This window comes from Ictidomys tridecemlineatus, chromosome 2 (assembly GCF_052094955.1).
Source record: "Ictidomys tridecemlineatus isolate mIctTri1 chromosome 2, mIctTri1.hap1, whole genome shotgun sequence".
NCBI classification, from domain to species: Eukaryota; Metazoa; Chordata; class Mammalia; order Rodentia; family Sciuridae; genus Ictidomys; species Ictidomys tridecemlineatus.
The window spans coordinates 144,275,606-144,295,473 of NC_135478.1; the positions used below are offsets into that span (position 1 = coordinate 144,275,606).

The following is a 19,868-nucleotide window of genomic DNA, read 5'->3' on the forward strand; positions in this document are numbered from 1 at the left end:
TTTCATTTCTATTTGAAGTCTTCTTAAAGAATAGTCCTAGATGTCATGCCAGTTATTTACAATAAATCCTGTGTATTAACTGGGTACTTGTGAGTGTGTGTGTGTATATCTTTGTGTGTAAGTTGCTCACAGAAGGAAATGTTTCCCTTTTTTAAACAGTTTTTTTTTTTAGAGTAAGTAATGATAAGTGTGTAACTTTTCATTATCTCTCCCTGGGCCAGGACTGGGATACAGTGAGTGAGTCACTTACCATGGACACAAAATTTAAGGAGACATCTATAATAGACTGAATGTTTGTGTCCCTCCAAAATTCACATAAGCCTTACCCCTCAATGGGGTATTATTTGGGGACTGGGCCTTTGGCAGATAAATAGGGTTAGATGAAGTCATGAGGGTAGTGCCTTTCTGAAGGCCTTATAAAAAGAAAAATTTCACCTACTCCCCTCCACCCACAGGCTCAGAGGAAAAACCATGTGAGGACACAGGGAGAAGCTTCAATCTGCCAATCAGCAAGGGAGGTCTCACTAGGTACCAAATCAGTCAGCACCTTGACTTTGACTTCCCAGTTTCCAGAACCATGCAAAGTATATTTCTGTGGTTTAGGATGCCCAATCTGCCCACCAAGTTGGCACATGCCTGTAATCCCAGCAGCTCGGGAGGCTGAGACAGGAGGATTGCAAGTTTAAAGCCAGCCCCAGCAACTTAACAAGGCCCTAAGCAACTCAGTGAGACCATAGAATATGGCCAAAATTATGTCTCTAAATAAAATATTAAAAAGGGCTGGGGATGTGGCTCATTGGTAAAGTGCCCTGGGTTTAATACCTGGTACCAAAAAATTAAAAAGGGAAGCCCCCCGATCTGCAGCACTTTGTTATAGTAACCAAAGTAGACCAAGATACTTACCAAAGTCATAATAAAAAAAAATTAAGAAAAAAGATATGCACATATTTATCATGTATATTATGGTGTTTCAAAAAAACAAAATCTAAGTAAAAATCCACAATGAACAAACCATCAAAATTTTCGATGTCCTCTGGGGTGTGACCAGTGACCTTGCTTCCTTCTGTGACCTCTTGGTACAAGAAGACCCTGAGCAGGCTTTAAAGACTCCTCCACGCTTTCCTGGGTGAGGACCCAGATCTCAGCACTAAGGACACACAGCAGCTGCACCAGCTTCAGGGTGGCCCCTGTGCATTCCTTCAGGGCCCTGGCTCATTTTAATGCACTACTGTTGCTCTCTTGAAAATTTTTTTCTTTTATTTTTAGTTGTACATGGACATAATACCTTCATTCTATTTATTTATTCATTCGTTTGTTTGTTTGTTTATATGTGGTTCTGGGGATCTAACCCAGTGCCTCATTCATGCTAGGCAAGTGCTCTACCACTGAGCTACAAGCCCAGCCCTTGAAATTCTTAATAATTTTTGAACAAGGGACTTGCATCTTCATTTTGCTTTGGGCTCCACAAATTATATAGTTGGCCCTGAACCCTGGCTCCAGGTGCCCCTTACCCAACATTAAGGCCAAGTACAAACCCCACACCATGAACTTCAGCTCTCACTAAACCTCCTCTAATCACTAAAGAGGACTAAAAAAAAAACCACTCTAAGATAAAAGAGAAAGGTGGATTTCAACCTGCTGTGTATCACCCACCACAGAAGCCATTCAGTTCAAAGCAAGACAGGAAGATAAAATAAATTAATAAGGTGGATTTAAATTATTGATTGCATTTATCCTAAAGAAAACCTCTGGCCTTTGGTAGGGTAGTAAGTGTGTTTCATCAAAAATTCCAGTCCTCCAAGAAATTCCACAAAGAGAAAACCACTCCACGGTCAGCTGGCTTTGGGAAAGGCTTCCACAACCTCCTCTTTTTGGAAAGCCCTGAGGTGCATTAGAAAAGGCAAGAGAATATGTGTTAAAGAAACAAACAGTGGACCACACAACTCACTTTTTAAAAGATAATTCTTATTAATAATCTACAGACCATTCTTCTTTCTCAGAAATGCTTCCTTCATGTCTAGCATATTCATCAGAGAGTGTATTTCATGAGGAAAAACAATTTGGATTCCAAGACTGAAGAAAGCACAGAGAGTTGCCAGGTAAAATACAGGATGCCCAGTTAAATTTGAATTTCAGATAAACAACATATACATTATAGAGCAAGTTTATCCCACATATAAATATATCTAAAATTCAAATATAACTGGCTGTCCTGCATTTGTACTTGCTAAATCTGGCAACTCCAGTAGTACACACATTCCATCATGTCCCTGAATCATGTGTATTTCCAACAGAGAATGGGCGGCTTATAAAAATTAGAATTGGTGGAAGTAGAAGAGGAAGAGACTTCTACAATAATTCCAACTTCCTTTACATGAGTGGGTAACCCTTGTACCATGGGATTCACAGTCAGACAGAGGTTTAAAAATTGCTGTTGCCGGACTCTATAGCTAATGAAAGGGTAGACTGACACGTTAGGCATAGCAAACCTGCTGTCTATATTTTTACAACTTCATACAAAAAAAGGTTGAACATAATCCATTCTGAATTATATTTTTATACCAACATCATCATATAACATAATTTTTATAATTTTTTAAGGAGAGAGGGGACCTACAAAAGCAAAATTCCTAGTGCCTATAAAATTATAATTCCACATTGTCCAGATGTAAATGAAATATCTTATTTACATGACTTTCATTTTCATAGAGCTATGACTAAGATTCTCAAGAAAGAAAAAAAGATCAAGTCTTTTTGATCTCCTGAGGAACAGTTAAAAGGCAACTAGTCAAAGGCCTTAAAAGTGACATTTCAGAATTTCCTTTTCAATCTGTCCTTTCTTATTGTAGAAAAATTAGAATTCTCTCAGAATGAAATGTTCATTTTTCAAAATTTCTAATGGGCTATTGTGTGCATTTATTACTATCACCACTGAAAATGTCTAGGATAGCTGGACATAGTGGCACACGCCTATAATCCCAGTGGCTCAAGAGGCTGAGGCAGAAGGATCTCAAGTTCAAAGCCAGTCTCAATAACTTAGGGAGGCCCTAAGCAATTCAGTGAGACCCTGCTCTAAATAAAATACAAAAAAAAGGGGGGGTGGGGATGTGGCTCAGTGGTGAGTGCTCCTGGATTCAATCCCTAGGACCAAAAAGTAAGTCTAGGATCATTTCACATAGACTTCTTTGGCAGCATATCCCACCAGTGCTTTAGAAATGTATCTACAAGATTCTAAAAGCCCCTCAAGACCAGGAGCTCCTCAAAGGGCAGGGACCATATTCTATCCACTGACTTTGCCAGGCATTCAGTAATTGCAGCTGATTCACGATAGGCCCTCTTTAATAAGTGTCCTGTCTGGGCTTTAATCCCAAATGCATAACACACTCATTTATTTCCCTTTCACTTTCTTTACTGATGCTCTCTCAAATCCCTCCCATCATGGATTGTTTATAAAAGAGATGCTAATCTGGAAGGATTTTTTTTTTTTTTTTTTTTTTGCTTTGAAGAGCTGGGATTGTAGCAGGTTACCCGTTCTTTCCACCTAACGTATGCTACCTCAGCAGGACCAGATGAGCCTGTGGAAGGACAGACTTTTCCATTCTCTTCTATGTCTACCACCTCCAAACAGAAAGCCCACAGTGGAAAAAGTAGAGGCAGTCTAAAGCAAGTTATCTTCACCGCTAACAAGCCCGACTGACATCCTGCCAAAGCTAGACAATCCAGCCTGGGGAATGCTTACATTCTGAATTGAAAGGATAATGATATGTTTCCTCCAGAAAATGACACTGGCTAATAAGAGAATACAAAGCCATGTGTCGCCGTCTTAGACTGGATCTTAAACTAGCACTGGTGGCCAAAATGCAAGACAAACTGCTGGGTGAAAAAGTTCCTCTAGCTCTGGAGAGAAATAATTAGCACTGGAGCAGCCTCTTTGGATAAAAAGCCAAGAGGGAGAATGTTGGGTTCCACCTTCCTGTGAGACTATATACAATTATGGGTCATTATTTGCACTAGATGGCTCTTATTTTACAAAGGCTGTTTTAGTGCTGAAGAAATTATATAATCTACAGTCTAACCTAAGGCATGTAGGACATGAATCTCTTTGTACTGACTTATTTTCTCATTGCTTAGCCGTGGTGTAATGAGGCAAAGATCACAGCTTTGATTGACAGATGGGCCTCATTTCTCTAAGGTGTTCTGCCGCCAAATATATGGTAACTGTAATTGATCAATTCAGTTCTACCATCAATATATATTGAATTCCTTTTATGCAAATCAGTGTATTGTGTGATGTAAGTATGGTAAAGCAAAATGAGATTGTCCTCACAATCTAGTAGGGGAGACAGATGCATTCACAAATAGCTATACTACAAAGCAAATTATGCTAAGAACAATAATAGAAGCACAAAGTGTAGTGGGAAATCAGAAGAGAAAGATTAATTCCAACCCATGAGGATGTGAATGGATCGCCTCAAATTTATCACCACCCCAGGAACAACAACTTACCACATATGTTATAATAACAGTGGGTTAGGATTGCTATTTTAAAGCACAAATGAAAATATATATTCTAATTAGATGAGATTTGCCAACAAAACAGAGCAAACCAAGCAGAAGTCCAAATAACAGATAAATAATTATTTGGGCTTTTTCATTTTGCTTAGAATTAGCTGTTTATTTTATTTCTGTATGGGCAAACCATTACAGTTTTAAAAAATGATCTAAGGAGTTATAAGAGCTACCTGCATATGGAAGGTCTCAAGACAAATAAATGCATTCCCTTGGGATTGATTGGTCCATCCTGTTTGCATTTGAATCTGTGACTTTAGCAAGATTAGCCTTTCAACCCAGTGCTTTAGTTTCCAGAATCATCTCACTGGATTATGTCTGCAAACACATAAACATTAAAACTGAAAACAGCTTTCTCTCTGTTTATCTTCAGGGAGTGCAGTGTATTTCTTTTGTTAAAACCACCAAGAGATTAAAATGTAGGTAGAGATAAAGAACAAAGACTTCAATGTTTCTTTAGGAAAGAATTGGAGCATACATGCACAAAAAAAAAAAAAAAAAAAGTTCAAGTTCCTAAAAGATCTGTAGCCTGGTGCAACCTTAACTAAGAAGTCATTTGTCCTTAAGAGTTTGCCCTATTTCCGGGTCCAAGTGCTAAAATTATAAGTGGAAGTCTGTAAGATTTTCAATGTAGTTGGTTTAATTGACACTATAACCTGCACTCTCACCTACACCCCGAATGTGTGAATAATCACAGGACATTGTTGTAGACATAGGCACAAATTTATAGACTTGAGAAATTATTTCATGAATGAAGGCCTTACACCCAACTTTCTCATACTACCTCAATTTTTGTTTTAAAATAACCCAGAAAATAATACAATGCTTACTGCTGTGGATTGGATGTGATGTGTCCCCCAAGAGATCACAGGTTTGGTCTTCACTGTGGTATTGGTGAGAACCTGAAGAGGTGGATCCATGTGATAGATCACAGGTGCATTGAGGGTGCTGCTCTCAGAAGGGATGAAGTTAGTTCTTGCAGGACCTTAAGTTAGTTCTCAATAGAAAAAGTTGTTATGAAAGTAAGCCTGACCCCAAGTTTGCACTGGGGCATCTTGTGTGGCCATACAATCTCTTCTTCTCATATGTACATCACCATCATGATACCATTCACTGTGAGGTCCTTGCCAGGGCTGGTGGCATGCTCTTTGGACTTTGAATCTCCAAAATCATGAGCAAATTAACCTCTTTTCATTTTAAATATCCCGCTTTAGGTATTTTGTTATAGCAACAGAAAACAGATTAATACATTTCCTACATACCAGAATTGTTCCAAGTGCTTTACATCTAACAACCTATGAAGTTAGAATGTAATTATGCTAGATGGAGAAGCTGAAGCATAGAGATCTGCCCAGGGTCATCCAGCTAGAAAGTGGCAGAATCAGGGAGTTGGCCTCCTGATTGTGTATATAATTTTCATACAGCTGCTGTAAAAAAATTTACATAAAATGTGGCAAAAAGAAAATATTAAATCAATCTTAACATTGTTCAAATGTTAGTCTTAATGATTTAGCCATTGTGTTTGAAATTTAAAATTCTACTAACAGTACTATTTATTGTGAAATGTGGTCTTAGTAGAACTACTGCAAGAATTGTAGGGTTGCATTGCCTTCCTAGAGGGTATTAGATTATCAAAGCTCATATTCATTTGCTTGATATTCTCCACTATAGTCTTGCCTAGTGCATCTCAACATTTCCTGTTTGTTAGTCTTATTTCCTGAATGAGACTTTAGACTCCCTTTTTGGGGGGCAGGGGGTGAGGTACCAGAGATTAAACTCAGGAGCACTCAACTACTGAGCCACATCCCCAACCCTATTTGTATTTTATTTAAAGACAGGGTCTCACTGACTTGCTCAGCGCCTCGCTTTTGCTGAGGCTGGTTTTGAACTTGCAGTCCTCCTGCCTCAGCCTCCAGAGCCGCTGGGTCACAGGAGAGCACCACAATGCCCAGGGACTCTAGACTCCTTGAGGGACTGAATTGTGTCTTCTACTCTTTTTCTCTAACATCAAACACAGCAGCCTAATATACTGGGTTCCTTCAGTAAGTATTGGTAGACCAATAATGAGTACTCTTCTTTACAATCCATGAGTCCATAGCTTTTGGAGAATGTATGAGGATTTTTAGAAAATGTGGGGTTGTCAAATAGGTAATTAACAAAGATTAGAAATTCCTATTCTCAGCCAGGAATGGTGGCCCATGTCTTTAATCCCAGTGACTCAGGAGGCTGCAGCAGGAGACTCTCAAGTTCAAAGCCAACCTCGGCAACTTAGTGAGACCCTGTCTTAAAATTAAAAAAATAATTTTATAAAAGGGGCTGGGGATGTGGTTTAGTGGACAACTACCCCCAGTACCAGAAAAAAAAATGTCTTGGTCTCAATTCCCCTGAAAATCCTTATATCAAACATACATGTACACTTTGTTGGATATACACCTAGGAATGAGATACACTTAACTTACTTATGATCATCAAATTATAACTGCTAGAATAGGACTAATTATAATGGCCCCAAACTATAAACAAATGCCCATCAACAATAGAAGGGAGAAACAGATTAAGGCAGAGTTACAATGGAGTACTATACAGCCATGAATGTAAATGAGCTATAATCACATGCAATGGTATGGATAAACTACAAGATTAAATATCGAGATAGAGAAGCCACACTCAAAAGAGCACGTACTGAATTATACCCGAATGGACAAAAAAAGTGCTTTTTGAAGTCAGAATCGTGGTTTCTTTGGGCAAAGGCTGGTTGGGACGTGGAAGGGGCGGAGAGGAGGCTCCTGGGTAACTAGTAATGTTGTGTTTCCTGATGCAAATCCTACTGCACAGATCTATTCAGTTTGTCCAAATGAAGTTGTGAACTTACTTATTGTCATTCTTTTACTTTTCGATCTCTGTTATATTTCGAAAAACAGTAAAAAGGAGGAAAAAAAATCCTCCTCACTCTTGCAAGCAAAGGTTTTCTCCATTCTGTAACGAGGGCTCTTACCACAGTGACCTCACACTGCTTTAAGTGAGAGGATGGTGGATGTATTTTGGGTGCCTAATTCAACTCTGACTTCCTTGAGGGCCAGGACTCTATCATTCACCTTCATTTTCCTTCATAATATCTAAGTGTTTTGTTGAATGAATGACAAAGAATGAAGAAATAAATGAACCCCTCAACTCCCAACCCCTCTGGGCCAGCAGGCCCTTGTGGTCATGACGATTGTAAGCACTGTGCTATGATTTCATCATCCACGACAGTCTATGACCTGTGCACAATGACCTCAAAGGTAAAAGTGTAGCACCAATCTTAAGTTCACTAGATACAATAAGACAATTGTTTATTTTGTGAAAAGATCCATGGTTCAGTTTTCCTATGTCCTCTAATATTTATCATTCATTCAGCACTCACTTATTCAACAATATGAGACTGTCCTGGGCAGTTCATTGACATTTGATTATTTAATTGTTAAGGTGACAAGGTGAATGGTTGAGAAGACAGCATTTGGATTCAGACAAAGCCGCATGCAAATTAAAATTCTCCCATTTAAAATCTGACAGTCACGGGTACCTTAGTTTAGGTCTCTGAGCCACAGCTTCATTACGGCTGCAATGGGGATGGTCACATCAACCTCACTCCAAGGAGCCAGTGAAACAATGTCTGTGACGCACTTAGCTGGATGCTGGGGACATTGCATGTAAATCACGACTTTGTTCGTGACCATTTTCACCAGCATCACCATGACCACCGCCATCATGCCCATGAGGACCAGAGATGAAGTCACTTTTCCATGTCAGCCCACAGTTCATGCAAGTAAACTGTTGATTCTATCACTAAGTACATTTCTACGCCCCTCTCCTCTCCATTCCCAATGCCTCCACTGAGCTACAGTTGTCCCCCTCTGGCTCTGTCCGCTTTCACGGGCTTTATAAGTTCTTTTTCTCTTCAAGTTCATGGATGAGGCCCCTATAACAAAGTCAATTACCAAGAGAAAAGCATGCAAATGTATTGAATAAGTTTTACACGACAGGGGAGCTTTAATAAGGAAAAAGACTCAAAGAAACAGCTAAACCTGGTAATTTTTCTAGACATTTTGGTGAAGAAGGAAGAGTTGTGGAGAGAGATAATTGGGCAGTGAATGTGAATTAATGGCAGAAAACAGGAGACGTCTACAATGCCTGATCATTCGGATTCTTCTCTGAGCACAGGATGTGCCTCTCCTCTGGATGGAGAGGGTGTACCTCTTCCCCTGGAGAGAAAGGAAGAGAGGGTCAGAGGAGAGACCTTCCTGTTTCTGCAGTTTTCTTAAATTCCTTCAGCTTCAACATGCCAAGCTGACATATTTTGGGGGTTGTGCCTCCTGAATCTCATTACTTTTCTCCCCTTTCACCCACTTCAATCTTCTCACAGTATCCAGAGTAAATTTTTCTTTTTTACTTTTACTTTTTCTTTTGGGTGCTCGAGAGCAAACCCAGGGCCTTGGGCTTGCTAAGCCTGTGCTCTTCCACCAGCTTACCCCACGGCCTTATGCTCTCTGATGGCTTCCTTTGGATTAAATTCCAAGCGCTTCACCGTGACCTGCACCACTAGCTGTGCCTTCTTGTCACTGTGCTGCTGACGGTCTTCCCAGGACATTGGGAACATCACATCTGCTCCAGCCTCTGCCGTGCCCTTCACATCTTGGCTTCAGGGTTGACCCAGAGAGGGCTCCCAGATTGTTTTGTTTCAGTGGATCTTCCCAGTCTCTCTGTAGCCTCCAGGGGGTAGGTTCCACAGTGTATGTTTACCTGTTTATCTTCTGCCCCTCCCTCTAGATTACAAACTCCCCAATAGTCCTGCCATGGCTGTGAAACACACCCCTGAATGGTTATCACTAACCTGGTGCTTGGAACCAATTTCTTTATTCAACAACTACAGACTTACTGCCCTTCATATGCAGATGCTGGAACCCCCACAGATGGAAATACATGCTGAATAAGTAATGTCTGTGTTAGAAAGTGGTGAGTGCTGTGGAGAAAAGCAAACCAGGAAGATGGATGGGGAAGGCCGGGACAGGAGGACAGTATAAAGTAGGAGTGGATATTTGAACAGAGACATGGAAGATGTGAGAATGAGCCATGGAGATTTCCATAAAGAAATTCCCAAGCAGAAGTTAAATGCAGTGGCCCTAGGACAGGAGAGTGCCTGTGTGAGGGGCCCGTGGCTGGAGCTCAGTGGAGGGCCAGCAGGAACAGAGGACATCAGAGAGTTGGCTTCTGCCCAGAGGGAGAGAAGGAGCCATGGGAGGGTTTTGAGTACAGACCACAGGATGATTTATGGCCTGAGGGGATGCCTCTGGCTGCTGATCGGAGGACCATCTATGAAGTGGGAGGGGGTGACAGTGAAAGCCCAGGTGTTCTGTAAGGCCAGGTAAACAATGGTCTGAACCAAGGGGGGAGTAGCAGGATTGCTGGAAAATTGGTCAGAGTCTGGATGTCATTTTGAGATGAAACTGAAAGGAGTCACTGTTTTAGGGTATGAGGCAATATAAGGAGTCAAGAATAAATCCCAAACAGATATCCAACAGGCCTCTGTGGAATGAATGAGTGAATGACACACAGCTATTAAACAGCAGGACCAAGATTTAAAATAAAGTAAGATGTCAAAATACTGTGTCATTTTTAACCTTTAGGAACGTGACACAAAGAGGGACCGTGTTTAGAAAAATGCACGTGTGCGCCGACATGCCACCCTGGCACACAATCTCAGGCAGCTCCAGGGCCTCCTGAACTGCATCCGGGAGTCCCCTTACCAGAGCCTGCACTTCATCTGATGTCAGATTTGGTGTACACAAAATCAGTTTGCATAAACTTTTTAAAAACATCTCTTCTGTAAAGTGCCCACTCCAATCTCACAAAATGGACCAGGGAGAAAAAAAAAAAAAAAAGAAGAGCATATTTCTGTTCTCTGGGTTTAAAAATAACCATCATATTGCCTACACTGGAATGTAACAATGTCTGATTCAGTATTATTAAAAAGCAGTAATCAGGGTCAACCTAGCCGTCTTCCTGTTTCCTAAAGCCAAAATGAAACCCTGCCTTCTTCCATAGTCAGACCACAAAGTTCACAAAGCATCATTTCTTTACTTCTGACTGGATCATGACCATTCTGTCCAGTTAATACCAGTTTTCTCCTACTGGTAGAATTTTTCAGTTGGTAGATTTCAATGCCTTGAGTTAATAACAAATTTTAAAATGAATTTAATAAATGTGGTTTGGTGAGTAAAATTAAAAAAAAAAAAAAAAAAAAAACGTTCCGCAGGGTGGGGGGAAATAAAAAGTATGTCTGGAAAGAGCTACAGAGCCTTTTTGCGCAAAGGCCAGACCAGAAGACTAAAGATCCAGGGCTTTTCAGAGCATGGGAACAACAATATGATTTATTGCACCATGGTGAGACGCTCCAGCCCCGTCTTCACCTTGGAGTAAGTCTACAAAGGCAATCCGAACGAAGGTCGCCTCAGATCATGATCAGATTGTCTGCTTAGTTTAAGTATTCTTCGTGGGTATACATAAACAAAACATTCAGATATCTAAGTCTAAATTATATTTTTAAGCTCTCTATTTTTAGAGAAATAGGGATGCTTTATGTCTTGCTTCATAATTTAAATATCGTTTGTTTAAATCCCAAGGACTGTTTTTCAAAGTGTGTCACAATTATAAAAACTATTTCAAGTCAACGGGGATCACAGAGTTAAAACTCAAAGAGCTCACGGCACTGGGCTTGCTCTCAAGATTGGTGACTGCCCTGAAGCATTTGTCTAAGAGCCCAAAAAAAAAAAAAAAAAAAAAAAAAGTGAGAAAAAAAAAGAAGAATAAAAAGCAAAAACTAAAAAGAAGGTTAATAGAAAAAACTGCCCAACATCTTAAGAAGTATCTCTTATTTGGGTGTAAAAAAAAAAAAAAGAAACCTCTGGTTTGGGATTTTTGCTGCCTGATCTGATCCTGGACTATATATTCTGTTGCTTTGGACCCTTGGCGAGGTGAGAAAAATGTCTGTCATGTTCCAGACTAATCTCTTAAATGATGAGGGGACTGTGAAAAAGCCAGTCCACAGAGTTCCCATTTGCTAAGACACAGGAACTAAGAGAAAGACCTCAAGATAACAGCCCTGAAGCCTTCATTTGGACTTCTGACTTCCACAGCCTCACAACAGAGTCAAAATCATGTCTACATTTTCTGTGGGTTATTTCTGTAAATGAAATATAAGCATTTACCCAGGGAAAGCAAGAGACAGACAGACAGACAGACAGACATGGGGCACTTTTTAAAAATCTGTAAAATTTCATGGTCGCAGAAGCAAAAATTGTATCATTTGAACTAGGATGGAATTGAGTTATAGAGGTGAACTTTGGTGTGCAATGATGGTCATAAAATGAGAAAAATACATTGCAGAGATGCTGCTAATACACTCTCCACACTCTTAGCATTCGCCTGCAAAGTCAGGATGCAGCTCAGTTTGGAGTCTTGGTGTTAACATGCTTTCTTAGCAGAGAGTAGAACAGCCGCTGCGGTGTATGGTATGAATGCATATTAACAGCACAGACATTTGCATATCTGGAACTATAGTAGAAAATGCATAACAAAATTTCTTTTGAAAGATTATTGTACAAACACATAGAATCCTTGCAAAATCTTGACATAACGACTTTTTTGTTTCCTCCCTTTTTTTGTTGAAAAAATATGTATAACAGGCTAAGATGTCCAAACAATAGATTAATAGTCAGAAAACCTGAACACGGATTGTGCCTGCCCACCTCCTCATCACCAAGGGTCTTTCTTTCATGTTCAAATCCAGGGATAGAACAGACCCAAATCTGTTCACCAATTGAGTGTTTCTCATTTTCCTGCATGTGCAAAAATAAAATGCAAAATCGACCCTTTCAATGAACTATATTGGTGATAGTTTTCTTCTGACATATCATGTCATTTATGCCCTGGGTTTTTATTTGCATGTGTGTGATGCTCTTAATTCGATGCAGCTCCTAGAGACTTTGCAAGTTTAGAATATGGTGCAGTGTGCAAAATTCATGGCATTGCTGGAGGCTTTGTGGCTGATGTCTCTAATACTTAAATTCCTTTACATTTAAAAAGTAAGACACATGTGAGGAGAAACAAAATCCTGAATCTGATTTTTCTCTAGAAAATTTCAATGCTGATGTAAAAAGTGTGTGCAGTTTTTTGAACCAAAAGCTGCATAAAATATACTCAGCCAACAATGTACCCTAAAGGTACAAATTTTAAAATGGCGTTGGTATGTCAGATTTTTACAAAACATGAATAGGTCAACCCACCTATTTTAACATAAATTTATAGTCATGCTGTTATTTTAAATTTGCATTTTTACCATGCCATTGGGGGAGAGAAACTATCCTCCTTCACCTAGCATGATTCTCTTTTTGTGCCCACTCCCCCATCTTTTCTAGAACTATCCAGGAAAAGTAACTTTCTAAGGAGGTGGAAATGAGCATGAAATGAGAGGAGCAAAACTGATTTCAGATTGAAGCCCTTGGTGCCAATTTGGATCCAAAATGCATTAAAGCAGCAGAATTCTAAACCTTTCAAAACTGGGATTTATAAGGGGAATGCTAACACAGATTCAACAGTTGCAGCCTGCCAGGGATTAGTCTAATTCCAAAAGCATACTCTCTCACTTTAGAGGAGATTACTCAGTTGTCAAACAACAAAGGTTGTGTTTATTTGTTTATCTTTAAACTTTTATATATATATTTTTAAGTTCACTTTTTCCTTTCCTGACAAGCATTCCTGAAATAAAATGTCCTTTAGGTGGGGGAGGAGAGGCAGGGGAGTACAGGAGAGGAAGGTGGAGTTTGCCTCTGGCTCCAGAGTCCCTTTTCTCAGTCAGGCTGAGCCAGCTTTGCTTAACTGTTTGTACCCTGCTTTTGTTAAAAAGAAACCCAAAGGGGGTGGAGGGTGAAGAAAGACAGCATGTTACAAACTTAGTAGGGATGAGCAATTGGACACTAATCTAAGAAGATGTTTCCCTGGATGTTGTTATATAGGAAACAAAAATAGGAGATAAAAAAAAAACAAAATCTGGAAGCCCCCAAAATATAGGAAAGCTAATCTTTGATTAAAATATGCAGCAGAATGCTAGGGAGAGAAAGACAGAAACCGAAGTAATAATTTTTATGTTTATTGTGTCTTAAATTAAATGAGAAGGAAGAAGCAAGTTAATGCTGAGAGGGAGAGGGCATAATAAAAGAGTAAAGTTAGTGACTTTTGATGGAGGACATAATTGTATAGTTTGAAATCCTTAACAGTGGACTCGCAGTGTCTCTTCATCATACATAATATGTGTGTGTGTGTGTGTGTGTGTGTGTGTGTGTGTGTGTAGAACACACATACATATGCACGCAGTCGCTCTGAAAAGTTGTTGAAAGATACCGGCAATTGGATGAAGGGAAACATTGGAGGATGTCTTCCACAGACCCCAATAGAAAAACTGTCCTTTTATTCCAAAGTCCTAAGAAGCACCGAGGTCTTACATGTTAAGAAAATACACAGACACACACCCACTAAGTCTCATGCCATGAAACAAAACGAGGAAACAGGAGCCTTTCGCTGACTCCTGTTTGCTGACACTAATCTTAGTTTGGTTATGCACCCAAGACCAGCTTCAGGCTCCTTTTCACAGTTCTCTTTCCCTGGGTACCCAGGTGCACAAAGGAGATGGTGATCTTTACAAAACAACATCATCAACAACAACAAAAAACCTCTCGTTCACACAAAAGCCCACCTTGCAAATGAATGGAATATTAACGACTACCTAACAGTTGCACCGTTGGCAGGGCGAAACTGAGCACAGTCTTTCTACAGATTGCCAGTGAAACCGAAGCAGCTCGAGGAGAAACGCACCTACTGTATGTGAAATGCTGGTGCAGATTTTTTTCCTATCAGTCTAACCTTCTGTGTTGATGCATGAATGCTGGTACCCACTTACAGGGATGCCAGATGATCAGTGCAGAATGAAGGTCCCAAGAGAGAGGATCACATGGCTCTCTCTGCCCTGTGACGTCACTAGCAGATGGCATGGGTACCAGCTCTGGCAGTTGGCATCAATGTCACTTTTTAGAGATCAATGAGATAGTGCAGATATACACAGATCTAGAGGCTCCAGGAGACGATGCGACACTCAGCCTGAAAAGATTTGGAAGACCCAAAATGAAAACTGATTATTGAATGAAATTAAAACCTAAGGTAATATAAATAAAGATATACTTCAATTGATGCTGGCTTTGCATGCAAGTATTTAAAGATACAGTATCACTGTCTTAGAGTATTTGTATGCTCTTTGCCATCTATAACTTCTTATCATATTTCATTCTTGTGATGTAATTATCACATACTTTCACTGCTATTATGTAACACTGCAAGTATGTGGACATTACTGAGAGTTTGTATGTGTGTATGTGTGTGTGTTTGTGTGTGTGTATGTGTGTATGTGTGCTGAGAGGGCTGGAGGTTGTTACATTGAAAAGTCTCTGTTTTAGTGTGCCTATTTGAAGACTTTCGATGAAAAATACTTTCTGCTTCACCCAACAAAAACCAAAAATGCATTTGAAACACAAATTATTTTCCCCTTTCATTTGGGATTCTGAACACACGTGCACAATTGCAGTCAGAATCCTTGGACCGTTCCCGTCAGATATTAGCTAGAGGGAGACTTCTGTGGCTCGTAGAACAAAAACACTGCGAGAGTGTTTTTTTGTCCAGGGTGGTTTGAACAGCAGTAAACAGACTATTACATTTGAGAAAATCTTAAATGTTAGAGCAGTCTCAACATTTTCTTTGATTTAGAAAATTGCCAATGATATTTTATTTTTTCATTTATTTGTAGAGTTATCTTTTTTTTTCCAAATTAGCCTAATCCCTTTTTCTTTTTGAAGGCTGGGAAAAGAGTGCTCTTTTACATAATTCTTTACTGATCAGAAAAAAAATAGTTTTAAAACTGATCTGATTAATGTTTTCTTTAAATCTGTATATTCTAATAACCATTAATCTAAATTCACAGTTGGATGAGAACAGTAAATAAAGTTAGGGATTTTTTTCCCCCTAAAAATCCCCACAAATTTGTCAGCTGATGGAGAAATGGCACTTTTCATTTTATAAACTGGTTTCTGTTCTATTTTGTTCTCAGGGGGATTGGAATTAATGAAATTCTGCATTGCTATATCATGTTTTGCATTTGCTTGAATTGCACGATCCTTTCCTATGTATTAAAATCCAGTTTCAAATCAAAGAGAAATGGAGATGGTGGTGGGATTATAATAAATGCTTGCAATTTTATTTTCTTTTGATAATTTGCCTGTATAAATTAATCCCATTGCATGCATCAATGTTCTTATAATTACTAGTCTGCACAAACTCAAAAATTTTATTTCAAGCCAAAAAAATTAGCCCTGGAATCAGTCTTTTTCATGTGTTCTTGTAGTATTCTGATTGTACTCAAATGTGTTTTAAGTGTATAAACTTTAAAAATGAAAACGCTTTAAATATTGTGCTGGCATTTTTTCAGGTAATTTAAGATTAGAGAACCATGTTAACACTACCGTTTGATGAGTCTGTTGTAATGCCAGAATCCCAGATGTGCAGAAAGTTTTCTAGAGAATGCGAGGACCAGAAGCAAATTAAGAAACCAGAAAGCTTTTCCAAACAAATTGTCCTTCGAGGAAAGAGCATCAAAAGGGCCCCTGGAGAAGAAACTGAGAAAGAAGAAGAGGAGGAAGACAGAGAGGAGGAGGATGAAAACGGGCTGCCCAGAAGGAGGGGTCTTAGGAAAAAAAAGACCACCAAGCTCCGACTGGAAAGGGTCAAGTTCAGGAGACAGGAAGCTAACGCTCGGGAGAGGAACAGGATGCACGGCCTCAACGACGCTCTGGACAATTTACGAAAAGTGGTCCCCTGCTATTCTAAAACCCAAAAACTGTCCAAAATAGAAACTTTACGACTGGCCAAAAACTACATCTGGGCACTTTCTGAAATTCTGAGAATCGGCAAGAGACCGGATCTGCTCACGTTCGTCCAAAACTTATGCAAAGGTCTTTCCCAGCCAACTACAAACTTGGTGGCAGGCTGCTTGCAGCTCAACGCCAGGAGTTTCCTGATGGGTCAGGGTGGGGAGGCTGCACATCACACCAGGTCGCCCTACTCCACCTTCTACCCACCCTACCACAGCCCTGAGCTCGCCACTCCCCCAGGGCATGGGACTCTTGATAATTCCAAGTCCATGAAACCCTACAATTATTGCAGTGCGTATGAATCCTTCTATGAAAGTACTTCCCCTGAGTGTGCCAGCCCTCAGTTTGAAGGTCCCTTAAGTCCTCCCCCAATTAACTATAATGGGATATTTTCCCTGAAGCAAGAAGAAACCTTGGACTATGGCAAAAATTACAATTACGGCATGCATTACTGTGCAGTGCCACCCAGGGGTCCCCTTGGGCAGGGTGCCATGTTCAGGTTGCCCACCGACAGCCACTTCCCTTACGACTTACATCTGCGCAGCCAATCTCTCACCATGCAAGATGAATTAAATGCAGTTTTTCATAATTAATGAGGAAAATGAAAATAAACAGTGGTCATTCACCTCCCCCGTCTAATTAAGACAAAGCAGATGCTTATGGGCTTGAGTAATTGGCACAACTCTATCTAAGGTGTTTACTAGTTTCTGAAGTGTGTTTCAACTATTGTGAGAATTTTCTATGTAATAATAAATCTCTTTTCCTATGAGAACTTCTTTTTCCTTTCCTTTTGTCTGTAAGGCACTGTGATTCTGTTTCTACTGGCAGGATTTTTTTTTTCCTTGTTTTTTTGTTTTTTTTTAAATTCACTTCATTTGTTTGAACAAGGTGTCTAAGAATATACTGTTGAATAAAGACATGCACATAGCATAAATCAATGTCTATTTCGGTTGTACAGTAATTATAAAAATGCATGTTATTAAAATCAGATGAGTAAAATGATGTGTTTATAATTATTGGGAAATTTATCTATGTATCTCTGAAAATTGAAATTTTAAAATAACAAGACTATCACTATGCTAAGCAGTGATACTGAAAGATGCATTTGAGGATGTACAACAATATAAAAAGCTATGCAATTTTCTGTTTAATAAGATAAATCTAAATGCTTCAATTGGTGACTATTTCTCTTCAAACATTAGCTCATGTGATATTTGGGTAGGTGGTTATCACAGTTTGGGAACAATTTATTTCAATCATAAAGAAAACATATTTTCAGCACTTGTATTGTTCAGAAATTATCTGTACAGGTTTGTTATCACAGTGTATAATTGTGTTTTCCACCCCACATTTTTGAAGCAATTAAACATAGATATTTCCACTCCTAAAGGACATCGATTAGCTGTGATATTTTTGCATGATACTTATTATTTCCTGGTACACAGCTGCCTTCTGTCTCCAATAACCCCCTCCCCATTTCAGAAATATTTCTGGATTACAAAATCATATGAGCTAAAACAAATTTCTTAAACTAAACGGCCAAAGCGCTTAGAAGAATATTTTTTTTTTTAAGTATCTTAAATGAAAGAAAAGGAGCCCATGAGGGTTAAACATCCTGGGGAAACAATGATAAATCCTGGTAACCTTCAACTTGAGCCTAAATTCGGTGGCAAATTTCCAGCAAACACCAGAGTGGATGTTAAAAACGAAAGGTTTTACTCCACACGGTTTAAATGTCTGGCCCGATTAGAAGTTAAATTCTGTGTGATTAAAAGTTTTCTCACAAAAGGCCACCTAAAACTTAAGTTTAATAGCGTCTGGGGAGCTAACCCTCATAAAGCAGGATTGGGTCGCTTCTGGAATAAAAGGCAAGGTGTCCATGACCTCTCTCAAGACGCCCTCTGGTGCAGGTTTGCCTCCCAGAGGAGAGTGGACAGCTGCTCAGGCTTGCCAGGGCAGCAGGAAATGGTGCAGTGGTGGCTGCACGGCACGGGTCTGGGGTGAGACCGCTAACGCTGCCCGTCGTGCGCCCCGCGGGCACCGCCTGAGCCAGCGCAGGCCCGACAGGGCCTGGCGGGCAGCGCACGGAGAGGATGCAGGTGGCATCGCGCCCCCGAGGACGTCGGGGGTGGGGCACAAGCTGCACTGCCCGTGTCCCACCCGCAGTGGGCGCCCTGCGGGCCCGGGGGCCGCTCCCTGCGAGCCCTGCCGGCAGCCTCCCTGCAGACCTTCTGGGGGTCAGAAAAAGGGCTGCTCCGCGGGCGGTGCTGGCAAGCGCACAGTAGCGCGGGACTCCAGATCCAGCTCCGCATCAACCATCGCCCCTTTACCCGTCCTGTCTAACACAAAGTGGGACGTGGAGGTAGCAGCTCTAACTTGCCAAAGTGCCGCCAAGAACTGACCCTGTCCTGTCCCTCCCAAGCTGGTGGAACTTGGTGCGCCCTGGAGGCCTGCGCCCCAGTCTCCAGAGGGCGGCGTCGCCCTGTCCCTCAGCTCCCCTATTTTTCCGAGTCTCCGGGCCTTTCGTGCATGCAGCGGCCACACAGAGTGGCGAAGAGGCCAAGCAGCTGCTGGCCGGGAACTCGGTGGGTGGTGAGAGCTCCTGTCTAAGCCGGTGTGTGAGCACCTGTTCAGTCAAATCCCAGGAGGGCAAGGGGGTAAGAAGAGAAATTGTGTCCTCTCGGGGTGGAGAGAAGTCTGCCCGAGGTAGAGATCCTTCTGTCCCCTCTGTCTGTCTCGGCACAGAAGTGACTCGCGCTTGCTTCCTCCCATATGCGCACAAAACCTGCTCTCCCTGGGATTGTGTCCAGGATTTCCGGGCCTCTTTAAGAACCTTCAGACACTTAGAGCCTGGTCATTGTGCGCCCCAACTGAGCAAACAAGACAACAAGAAAGTGAGGAAGCGTAGGGAAATAAAAGAATCTGGCTCCCCCCTCGACCCCAAGATATGCCTTTTAAGTCCCTGGAAGAAAAGGTGTGGTCTCCCCTATCCGGGCTGCAAGGTGACCAGCTGCCTAACTGAGAACAGCGCTGCACCTGCTCAGAATCTCGGTTCAGAAGGCTTTTGAAAACCGCAGTCTTTCCAGGGTCACAAATTCATGTTGGAAGGAGAGATTTCAACAGAAGATTATTCTCCCGTCTCCCTTCTGGCAAGTGGGAGAGCTAAGAAGAGAAGCAGCTGGCTGAAATGGGAAGAAGCAAATTCACAGAAGCCTCTGATCCCCTTGCTGAGTTAAAAAAGAAAAAAAAAAACTCAAATAAGAGTGGGGTTCAGATGCAGACCCAGAAATG

The 19,868-nt window shown here is 40.8% G+C and overlaps 1 protein-coding gene across 1 annotated transcript; it reads left to right on the forward strand.

The window, feature by feature from the left end:
- Positions 1 to 14,525: 14,525 nt before the first annotated feature.
- On the forward strand, positions 14,526 to 17,521 carry Neurod6 (neuronal differentiation 6). The gene is made up of 2 exons (XM_005319171.3): positions 14,526 to 14,817; positions 16,136 to 17,521. Exon 2 carries the CDS (start codon positions 16,157 to 16,159, stop codon positions 17,168 to 17,170), a length of 1,014 nt encoding a protein of 337 aa, XP_005319228.1. The 5' UTR covers positions 14,526 to 14,817; positions 16,136 to 16,156; the 3' UTR covers positions 17,171 to 17,521.
- The last annotated feature ends 2,347 nt before the right edge of the window (positions 17,522 to 19,868 follow it).